At 42.2% G+C, this 11,594-nt stretch overlaps 1 protein-coding gene across 1 annotated transcript in view; it reads right to left on the minus strand.

The window, feature by feature from the left end:
• The window catches only part of GSAP (gamma-secretase activating protein), a 53,792-nt gene extending 46,958 nt beyond the window's left edge, over positions 1-6,834 (minus strand). The window contains exons 1-4 of the mRNA XM_015571259.1: positions 6,633-6,834; positions 6,343-6,431; positions 3,953-4,022; positions 2,937-2,986 (exon numbers count right to left, since the gene is read on the minus strand). Of these exons, the coding sequence (XP_015426745.1) occupies positions 2,937-2,986; positions 3,953-4,022; positions 6,343-6,431; positions 6,633-6,657 (234 nt within the window). The 5' untranslated portion in view covers positions 6,658-6,834. The remainder of the gene's footprint in view (positions 1-2,936; positions 2,987-3,952; positions 4,023-6,342; positions 6,432-6,632) is intronic.
• Positions 6,835-11,594: the final 4,760 nt, after the last annotated feature.

The following is an 11,594-nucleotide window of genomic DNA, read 5'->3' on the forward strand; positions in this document are numbered from 1 at the left end:
GCCCTCTTCTGCCTTCCTCTGGGTTGGACGGTCTGATTGATGCTTCTATATCCATTTTCATGCCTAAACCCTCCCTAACCCTAACAGGGATTTTGCGATTGAGGCTAACTTGGAACTTAGGGAAGGCACAGGGCACGCAGAATCGCAGAATCGAGCACCTCTGATTCTGCTAGAGTCCCAGAGGGAAGTGTCGCTGGAGAAAAGATCCAAGAGGGCCTCTTTGTCTCTAAACCTTGGAAAGCCATCTTGTTTCCATTTTCCTGAAAAATGTTAGGTTCAGATAGATTTGGGAACTCTTTCAGATAAAGGTATATACTGACAAGCTCTAGCTGGTTTGGCTCAGTGGATAGACTAGAGTGTGGGGGAACTGATTTCATTCTGGTCAAGGGCACATGTCCAGGTTGCAGGGCTCCATCCCCAGTAGGGGGCGAGCAGGAGGCAGGCGATCAATGATTATATCTCTCTCCTCTCTCTTCCTCTCTGAAATCAATAAAAATATGGTGTGTGTTGTTGTTGTTGTTTTAAAGGTATATACTGACAAGAACCTCATTACCAGAGTGTGGCAACCCGGGTCCACATCTCTGGAGCTATGTCATCTCTGAGTCCTGGTTTTGTTATTTCCTGTGAAAATGGAGTGAGTATAACACCACCTCCATCACGCAGGAATGTGAGGAATGCGCGGAGCCGCACACTGCCTCACGAAGCTGTGGTCTAAGCCTTTAAGAATGAAGGCAAAAGTGCCCCTCACCGTAGGGCACACATGGACCACGGATGCTGAGGCCGCACCCTCTCGGCAGGGAGAAGCCTTTCTGGGCTGCTGGCAAGTGCCCGCCGCCCTCGCTGTCTCTACAAGCCCTCTTCCAACCAGCCAGGCCTTGGTCTATGCCGCTCCCAGCTTCTGAGCCCTGCTTGTTTACTTACATCTCTCCCCGAAATTCTCACCACAGGCTTTGGGATCTTGCCTGCTTCTTTCCTCTCTGACCACTGGCCCTGATCTTGCCCTCCCATCCACTTACTCACTGGTGGCCCAAAGCTCTAGCCACACATGTTTTTCTAACCATAGATGGTCATGTTCCAGCCTGGCCTCTTGGTGTAAGGCAATCAATAGAAGATACATGCTAATAAATGTGATTTTCCATTTCAATTTTCTTCACGTAACTTTAAAATTAAAATCTTCAAACACTATTTTGATGCTGATTTAAATATTGAAGGACATTTTAAATAACGAGAAGATATTAACATCACAAATTGTCAAGAAAAGACAACCCAGTAGAAAAATAGAAAAAGAAAAAACAACTATAAACAATGTTTAGAAAAATTCAAATAGCCAATAAGCATAGTAGATGTTCAAACTCACTAATACCAAGGGAAATGCAGACTAAAATATTAGTATCAACTTATACCCACCAAATTGGAATTTTTTTTAAAAAAGACAAATACACCTACTAATGGTATGGATAGAGAAAAGGGTTTTGCTATACTTTGCTTTTAAAACTGTAAATTGTTACAATTTTTTTTGAAAAGCAATCTGGCAAAATCTATTGACATTTATTAAAGCATCAACCCAATTATTCATACCTGAGGATTTAACCCTGAAATATGTGTACCAAATATGGAAAGCTATAGACACAAAAATGTTTGAGACAATTTCTAATGCAAACAAATAAAATAAGTTGGTAATCAAGTAAATGTACATCTGTGGGAAAATGGTTGAAAACTGTTTACATTAAGTACTTCTAAAGACAGTAAGTTGGAACTATTCTAGGTGACCCACAGGTCATTCCACAAAGTTGAGTGAGGTAAGAGTGAACAATAAACAAACCCCTAGGTGTGTTAGGGGTGAGGATGAGAGACAACAGACGTACAGAGAAAAGCATGATAGGATACATACCAGGTTGTAAGCAAAAATAAAGGTGAAAAGGTGAGGGAGAAGTGGAAAACAAGCAAAAAAATAAAAGAAAATTAAACTACATAAAACCCCAGCATATATGTTATGATCCCATTTATTATATATGTATATGTATCGATAGATAGAAAATTAGAGAAAAAAGTTATATATTTATTTAGAAAGCTGTAAGGATACCCATGATATATTATGTAAAAGCAAAAACAAAAGCAGCAAATTAATATATATGTTATAATTCTATTTTGCTAAAAAAACAATTGAATCCTTGTATACATGCACCTGAGCAAGGCAAAAGTTGTGGAAAGAGTCACACAAGGCTGTCATTATAAGTTATCTCAGGAGACCAAATTAGAGGCTGAGATAGCGGTAAAGAGAACATTTAATCCATACACACACACGTATTAGGTTTGTTGTTGTTATTAATCTTCACTGGAGGATATTTTTCCATTAATTTTTTTTTTTTTTTTTTTTTTTTTAGGGAGAGTGGAAGAGAGAGGGAAAGACAGAGAAAAACATTACGGTGAAAGAAATGCATCGACTGGTTGCCTTCTTCAGGAGCCCTGACCAGAGCCCAGGCTGGGAAGTAGCCTGCAACCAAGGTACATGCCCTTGACATGAATTGAACCTGGGACCCTTTGGTTGGCAGGCTGACGCTCTCTCCTCTGAGCCAAACCAGGCAGGGCTCCTTTATATATCTTGTATTAGTTCACATTTTACAACAGCAACACCATAAGTTGAAAAACAGCAAACAAAGAAAATATTGGTTCTATAATGTTAGCCTATTTTTTAATGTTTTTCATTGATTTTAGAGAGAAGAAGGGAGAGGGAGAGAGAGAGTGAAACATTGATTATATGGGGGATGGAACCCACAACTTGTATGTGCCCTGACCAGCAACCTTTCGGTACACAGGATGACACTCAGTCAACTGAGCCACACCGACCAGGGCACATTAACCTTTCACAGTCTAGAAATGTCATTCCTGGGGGGTTGGGGGTGGGCTCTGAAACAAAAGGAACTTCAAATACTTACCACTCTATTTCCATCTTCTTGAATGACTTGGATATGAAATTGTTCAATATCTTTAAACAAAGAAGCAATAGAAAGATCATTTAACCTTTGTGAAAAACATGAGTACTACTTTTTCACCTAACCATTGTGAATAATTTTTTTATTAAAAAAAAGGGAGATTAAACAACTGACTGAAAAATATTATCACAGACAGTGATCTCACAATAAAGGTTCAAAACACAACCTCCCTTTACAGTCTCTTTCAAGTCCAATATTTACCCTGCTCCTCAATATCAACAATGCACACATAAACCTTTCTGCTCCCCTGAATCCCCTCAACAAGCATTTGCCTCCCCTATACCAGTGATGGCGCACCTATGACACGCGTGTCAGAGTTGACAAGCAAACTCATTTTTTGGTTGATTTTTCTTTGTTAAATGGCATTTAAATATATAAAATAAATATCAAAAATATAAATCTTTGTTTTACTATGGTTGCAAATATCAAAAAATTTCTATATGTGACACGACACCAGAGTTAACTTAGGGTTTTCAAAATGCTGACACTCCGAGCTCAAAAGGTTCGCCATCACTGCCCTATACCGTCGTTCTTATGTGCAACTAATAAGGGCTCATTTGTTAGGGTTTACTTGCAGTTTCCAAATACCAAACACCTGTTTGTATGAAAATATCAAATAGAAAACTCATAGAAGATATCAGGGGGGCTTTTTTATAGGGAGCAACTTCACATTAACAAAACTGAACATGTTGGGTGAATGTGTAGAGGTTCCCTTTCTCTCAGTAAGCAATTTAGATTCATTCATCCTACTTACCTTCTGCCAGTTCTAGTTACAAAAGTGTGAGACAGACAGCTTGGGCAACAGCCCTTCTACAGGAGTCCCAGGTCTCAAATGGACATTACTGGTCTGCAGACCCTCAACACTGGTGAGTGGACCTCTAGAAAATTCAGCCATGGGCCCTACTTCAATAGGAGAGTCCACTCACGAAGTCCCACACACCACGTAAAGGTGCACTTACATCTCTCCTCTGCAATCAGTAACAGACGGTTCTCTGGAAAGGGATGACTGTCAACGTGCGGGTAGAGGAACTGCAAGAAGAAAATCAACCAAAACCATGAGCAGCTACCTTGCTTACACAACTATTTCAAAAGCTGTCTTTGATCACCATTTTGCTACTTACCAGAGAAGGGGCTGGGAACCACAGAACAGTGCAGGTGAGTCACACATTTAGGCACGCGCACGTTACAGATGGAAGCCAGCAGGAAAGTGGAACGCTTTCAGGAGCTCAGTTTCCCAGGGGGAAACTGACTGCAGGTCTAACATAATTCATTTAAATGGTAAGGCTAGCAGGGGTAGGCAAACTTTTTGACTCGAGGGCCACAATGGGTTCTTAAACTGGACCGGAGGGCCGGAACAAAAGCATGGATGGAGTGTTTGTATTGCCCACGGCTGGGCTAAAGTGTAAGCTATCTCGAGAGACGGGGCTTCCTATTTGGAAAATGTGATTCTGAAGTCAATCAGAAAAAGTGTAACATTTGTACAGAAAGCTCTATCTCACATGGCACAAAATAAGAGCGATCAATACATTGGTTGTGCAACTAAACCCTAGTATTTAATTAGAGAGCTAAGTAAACGTACCCTCTGTTACAACCTCAAGTCCCACATCCAAGAGACAAAGCACAACACAGCCAGGGACTTTCCAAGAAAGGACAGTGAGTCACAGTGTGGCATGTGGTGGAGGACTTGCAAGCCTCAAAGAATGCCCCTGGGAAGAAAAGGGGAGGCCCCCCCAACTCCTCCTCCTCAGTGCTCTCCCATATGTGACAAGCAGGCAGCCAGAAACCCATGGCCCGACGCTGTCAACTGTGATATGAGGGAACACTGGTCATGGGATGAGGCTCCAGTGGCTTAATTCTTTCATCATCAAAAGGTTTACGATAAATCAGCAGGTTTGTCTTGCAACATGAAAGCTTACTAGAGAAGATTCACCAGTGAATTTCATTTTTTCCCCCTCTAAACTTGAAAGCATACTGAAAGGACACAACCTTTAACGTCCCTATGGTATAGTTGGCAGCCTCTCTACAGACTAGGAACATTCTTTACAAACAATATTACCTGGTGTCCTAACTTTTCACAACGACAAATGGGCAATAGAAATGGTCAATTTAAAAAATTATTTGTAGTCAGGTTTCCCTTTTAGAATTGACAAACAAAACGTTAACTATATACCATTCTTCATAGCAATAACTTCACCATTATAAAATAGACAGCAAATGCAGAATTCAACTACAAAAATAATACAGAACTTATTATCTCCTGACTTGTGAAATGGGGCACATCGAGCAGGGTACTTTGAGTCCTGGGAAGAGGAGAAGCAAAAATGAGTGACACCACATGCATAACGGAAGAGTAGATGCTCAGGGTCTCAACACAAGGAGGTACTCCCACAGGAGATGGCGTGGCCTCCCCTGGGGCCACACAGGTGACCGGGGCATGCTCGCTTAGGACTGCGACCTGGACGAAGGTGCCATGGAGTTCTAACCCTCTGCCTGGTCCCTGTGCGGCAATCAGTGAGAACATGATTTTGAAAGTCCCACTTAGGGGTTGGTTGTTTTTCTTTCTTTTATGAAGCAACCCTAGAGCAAGGCCTAGAAGTCAGAATATAAATCAACAGGCTGCAGACACAGCTCCACAAAAACCTGCAAGGTCTGGGGTATTTTTTATTTTATTTTACTTTATTTTATTTTTTGCATTGTGAGTAAGAAGCTATAAAGATGTTAAGGAAATATTTATCTTCACAGATATGGAGCTTCGATTGTTCATAGTCATCAATGGAGAGTTCGCATGATAGGGGTGCAGGTGGGTGTCTAATTATCCACTGGAACTATCTGGAAGATGCACCTCATGCTGCAGGGGAACTCTCAAAGGGCACCCGGTTAGGATCCAAACCTCAGCTCTAGAAATGTGTGCCCTGGGTAACAAATTCTCCACCATTTTGAACATGTCTGCAAATGACTGTGAAAGGACCAGGAGTACTGATTTTGGGTTACAAATAAATTTTAGCAGAATTTGTCAATTCAGAAGGAGCAAGCAAGGAGGGCTGCCTCTATCTAGTCCCCCTGCATTGTTCACACAGTGCTTCTCCGTCCACTTCACGGAGCTGATCAATTACGGGGTTAAGTCATTTAATCAGACAAAACATGATCTAATAGAGACAGAGGGACCAGGATTGTTTTAAAGATTTCCATGTTTGCAAAGGAAGAGCTGATAATTCCCGCCATACCATTTATCAGAATGATTTGAGGGTAAAATGTAACAAAGTATGTGTAGGCAGTTGGTAAACACCGTTGCCTCTAGGTTCAGGCCTTTTGATTAGTGACATAAGTGTTAAATGCCAAGCTCACTCACCTGAACCCAAACATAGCTATCCACTGCTTTCAGAACCTTCACATTGTTGATGGGGTGGATTTCAACCAACAGAGTTAAGCACTTTGATCCTACAAAGTAAAGGAGGCTTTTAGAAACGAAGACCAGAAAATCGCACATTATTTTCTCCACGTAGGTCTGAACTTGGAAAATGTACATGTGTTGCCTGTTGTATCACACAAAGAAAAATAGTTTGCTTAACGTTTACTGTGACACTTCATAGAACCCCAAACAGACACAGAAAACATCATAAAGGAGAGGCCGATGCACACGGAGTGAGGAACCAGCTCCTCCCATTCCTCGGCCACTTTTAGCGCAGCTTCACCGGCCCTGGCAGCTTCCAAGTCTAAATAAGACAGTTTACTTCAGCGTCACTCCAGTTCTGCAGCATGGTGGCAGTGTGGTTTGTATGTGGAAATATGAAGATACTCCTGATGCATGAACATGTTTGAGTTGACAGCACCCATCAGTAGGACAGGGACGTGGCTTCCCTCAGGAATGGGTGGAGCTGCTCTGATAAACACCCACTTATTTCCTCAGTGTCACTTTCAAGCAAATGTCAACAAAGATAGCAGCTAGGAGGAAGTCCTTGGACACAGGCTATAATGGGATTATCACAAATATCCAAATATAGGCCCAAAGTTCCCCTCCCTCAAGATTAAACTTCAAAAGGAGTTGCCTTATAGTTGAGTTCTTATAAAGATTAATGTTCTCTGGTACTTTTCAATGACTTCATTTTGAATGACAATGTATAATTTGGGGATAGCACAGCAGCCTGGAATGGAATCAAAGCCAGTTTTCATTCACTATTTAAGAAAGTAACCTGACAGCACTCTTCATTTAATTTTTTTAAAACGGCAAAGAATGTAAAACAATTTCTGGGATAGTCCTCCTAATTGCAAGGACTGGACATCTCTATAACTTGCCTTTAAAGATTACTTACAAATCAAGACAGTGAGTGAGTTATTACGTGGGATCACAAATATATACAACAGAACAAGAAAATCAAATGTTGTTTGGTTAATGGGTACTTGTAGCTTCGAATGAAAATCCAGGATCATACACTGATTAAAAAGGACTGTATTCCCAATAAATGGGATAGAATAAAGGTGAGGTGCTTTAGGAATTTGCCTGGTGACTCAAAAAAATGGTTCTAGGAATAAAAAAGACCATGGTGTCAAAGATGTTTGTGATGAAAATAGAATAGAAATGTTCTGTGAAATGTGAGAATGAAGACAATTATAATTGAAAAGTAAAAAATTATTTTTTTAAATGTGAACATAAAAAGAAAAAGCAATTTTCCTTATTGAAGTAGGAATATTTAGGGGTAAAATTGGCAGGTTTAGGGGATTTTTATAATTAAGGGGGTCCATGGAAGAAACACAGGGCTACAGAGCTACAAAGGTTACATTTCCATAAGACAAGGGAATTTGAAGAGGCAGCAGTTACATTTCCATAAGACAAGGAAGTTGGAAGCAGCAGAAGTTACATTTCCATGAGATAGGGGAACTGGGAGTAGCCAAAGGTCTATATTTACAAAATAAAGAAGAAGGGCCTCATATGCCCCATGTGAGGTTTGACCTTTGAGCTCAGGAGTTGCTATAGTGACCAAATCAAAGGGGAATAGTGGCCAAACAGAGGGGATATTGAGGCACAAAAACTGTAGCCTTTATAAACTGGGGGAAAAGGAACTCGGTAGGCCTCTTTCCCCCTCCCTATGTGGGAATCTGTGCTGTGGGACTTTTTCCTCCGCCCCACATGGGAGTCTGTACTTGTTCTTCAATAAATTTCCACTTTTGCTATACCATCTTCCATCAGTGGTTTCATTCTCTGACTCTGACAGACAAAGAATCTGGGGAAGCCATCCTGCCCAGGGGAAAACTGTATGTTCCAGTCCAAAATTCCCATATCATTATTATTTTACTAGAGGCCCAGTATGCAAAAATTTGTGCAGTTGGGGGGTCCCTCAGCCCACCTGCACCCTCTCACAGCCTGGGAGCCCTCAGGGGATGTCCACCTGCCAGCTTAGGCCCTCTCTCCAGGGGATTGGGCCTAAGCTGGCAGTCAGACATCCCTCTGGCAGACCAGGAGCCCTTGAGGAATGTCTGACTGCGCTGCCGAGGAGGCAGGAGAGGCTCCCACCACCGCCGCTGCGCTTGCAGCCATCAGCCTGTCTTGTGGCTGAGCCGAGCTCTTCCTGTGGGAGCGCACTGACCACCAGGGGGAAGCTCCTGCATTGAGCATCTGCTCCCTGGTGGTCAGTGCACGTCATAGCAACTGGTCTTTCCCGGTCATTCCACCATTAGGGTCAATTTGCATATTACCCTTTTATTATATAGGATGTTCTTTCAATTTGGTATAACTACATTAACATATTAAGTAGTGCAGCTGGCATCTGACTATTTTATTTCTTGCCCTAAAAGCTTATATATTTTAACTGGGGGAGAAAAAACTTTGGGGGAGGGGAGCAGGCAGGGGAATCTTCTCAGTGGAAAAAAGGAATCACTATATGTTTACCCTTTTTGGCAGTGAATTGTACCCAAATGAGATAACCAGCTATCAACTAAATTAACTTGCCTGAAAATGGGAGGATTTTCAAGGACAGAAGCCATTTTCCCACACTAATATTTCCCTTCTTTAGAGCAGCAGAGAGACATCTAACTAATATAATTAGCATAATGATAAGAATAATTGTGCCAAAGGGAATTTCTCTCAGTAACATATCATGTGTTTTCACAGTGTACCAGGAAGCACTCTGAATTAAGATTCTGGAGACATCAGCTCTAGTGTAAGCTCTGCCACAAACCTAATATATACCTTTCAGCAAGTCACAAAGATTTCTAGGCATCCCTACCTTATTATTTAAAAAACAAAATGAAGAACTACAGGACCAGATTATTTCTACAATTACTTTCAACCATAAAAATCCCATGGTTGCATGAAATGTCTAAAATTGTCTTAAGAATTTAGAGAACCCAGCTGTCAGTGGAGACTGGGAGGGCATCTCTGAAGGGAAAGACAGGGCTGCAGGATATGGGCATCCAGGAAGTAGAAACAACAGGATCAAAAGCTACACCAGGGAGTGAACTTCGAGGGCATTATGCTAAGTAAAAAGTCAGACAGCCCTGGCCAGTTTTTCTCAGTGGTTAGAGCTCGGCCATGGATGGAAGGGTTGTAGGTTCCATTCCCAGTCAAGGGCACGTACCTGGGTTTTGGTTTTGTTCCTAGCTCTAGTTGGGGTGCATGCAGGAGGCAACCAATCGATGTGTGTCTCTCTCTCATCAATGTTTCTCTTTCTCTCTCTCTCTCTCTCTCTCTCTCTCTCTCTCTCTCTCTCTCTCTCTCTCGCTCTCTCTCTCTCCCTCCCTCCCTCTTTCTTCCCCCTCCTCCTCCCTAAAAATCAATGGAAAAAATATTCTCACAAAATAGAAAATAACTAGGAGGGGCAGGGACCTAATCCAGCCTTGTGATTGGGAAGAATACAAGCAACTGGGCCTGTCTCTCCTTCGTAAAGGGATGTATTCTCCCAGGAAATCAGGGTCATATCCTGATTTTGTTCATACCCTTGTTTTAAAGGTCAGGACACCAATATCTTAGATCCTATTTCGCTTAAGCTCATCCAGTTCCATTGCCTCTGATGTGAGCATTGCACCTGATTCTATGAAGAGCAGAGAATGCTAAGAGCAGGACAGGGCACAGAAGAGGGAAGAGGACTGCTGCAGTTCTCAGTGTAACGTGGCAGGAGGGAAGGTAGGGTGAGTAATACATGAGATTTCAGACACTGCATCCTGCTCACCAACATCTCCCAGAAACGCTTCTGCTGAGGATGAGAAGGTCCTACCCAGACCTGAGTCCCTCTAACTGGCTCTGTGGGAGCCCAGGACTGCCTCATAAGCCTCGTGTGGAAAGTATTTAAAAGGGTTTTTCCATTACATGCAACTGCAGGTGAATACATCCGAGTGGGAACTATGCTAACAAAGGAAGGAGTTTAAGTGCCAAATAAACAGAGCAGATGGAACACACTGCAGGATTGGAATAGCAGGAGATTGAAGTGAGATCCACTAGGCCAGAGGTTGAAGAATGGGAGTCCACAGGCTAGATCCAGCCACGGGTGGTTATCATTGCCCGGAGAATATTTAAAAAATATTTGAGCCAACATTTAAAAGTAAAATTTTTGCATCCACATCCATACTTGTCTTTTTTTAAAAGAAAATCCTCACCTGATGATATGTTTTAATTGACTTTTAGAGAGAAAGGAAGGGAGAGAGAAAGAAATATCAATCGATTGCCTCCACATGTGCCCCAACCAGGGATCGAACCCGAAACCCATGTATGTGCCCTGACCAGGAATCGAACCCACAACCTTTTGATGTACAGGACGATGCTTCAAACAACTGAGCCAGCCAGCCAGGACCATAATTCTCTTGATAAACTGAAAAGCTGATCCCACTGGGCTTCCTTCGAAGATGGGGCACATGCTCAATGGGGTCTCCACACGTGCCCCAACCAGGGATCGAACCCGAAACCCAGGTATGTGCCCTGACCAGGAATCGAACCCACAACCTTTTGATGTACAGGACGATGCTTCAAACAACTGAGCCAGCCAGCCAGGACCATAATTCTCTTGATAAACTGAAAAGCTGATCCCACTGGGCTTCCTTCGAAGATGGGGCACATGCTCAATGGGGCATCCCCCCACCACCACCACTAGTCCCTGTAACTCACCCTCAGGGCAATTGCCACACCTCTTTGCAAACCACTGTATCCCTAGCAGAATGCATAGTGCCTGACCCACTGCAGGCATTCAATATTTATTGGGTTCTGAGCAGAGAAATGGATATTATAAAATGTTAAAAGGATGGCCTGGGTGGCCTGGGGGCATCACATAGATAACAAACTATGAAGTGGGCCTTGGCAAATGTGTAGAATTGATTTTATATTTAGAATTGATGGACTACTCATATTGCATTATGCATTGGTCAATAGTTAACCAGATATTTTTTTGTAAGTGGTATTGTTAAAGAGATACCAAACTTTTACCCTTTACATCAGCTCCTAGGAGACCATTGGGTTCTAATATTTCTCAAGTGTACTTGGCAGGTGCTAATTGCCTTTTTATACTCCTGCCGTTTACTGTTATAATATTTTCTGTACTTACCTGTTTACTTGAAAAAAATGTAAACTCTTTTACAGTGCTTGACCTTTTCCTTTTCATTCTGAGATAAAGCTATTTG

This window comes from Myotis davidii, unplaced genomic scaffold (assembly GCF_000327345.1).
Source record: "Myotis davidii unplaced genomic scaffold, ASM32734v1 scaffold125, whole genome shotgun sequence".
In the NCBI taxonomy this organism is placed as follows: Eukaryota; Metazoa; Chordata; class Mammalia; order Chiroptera; family Vespertilionidae; genus Myotis; species Myotis davidii.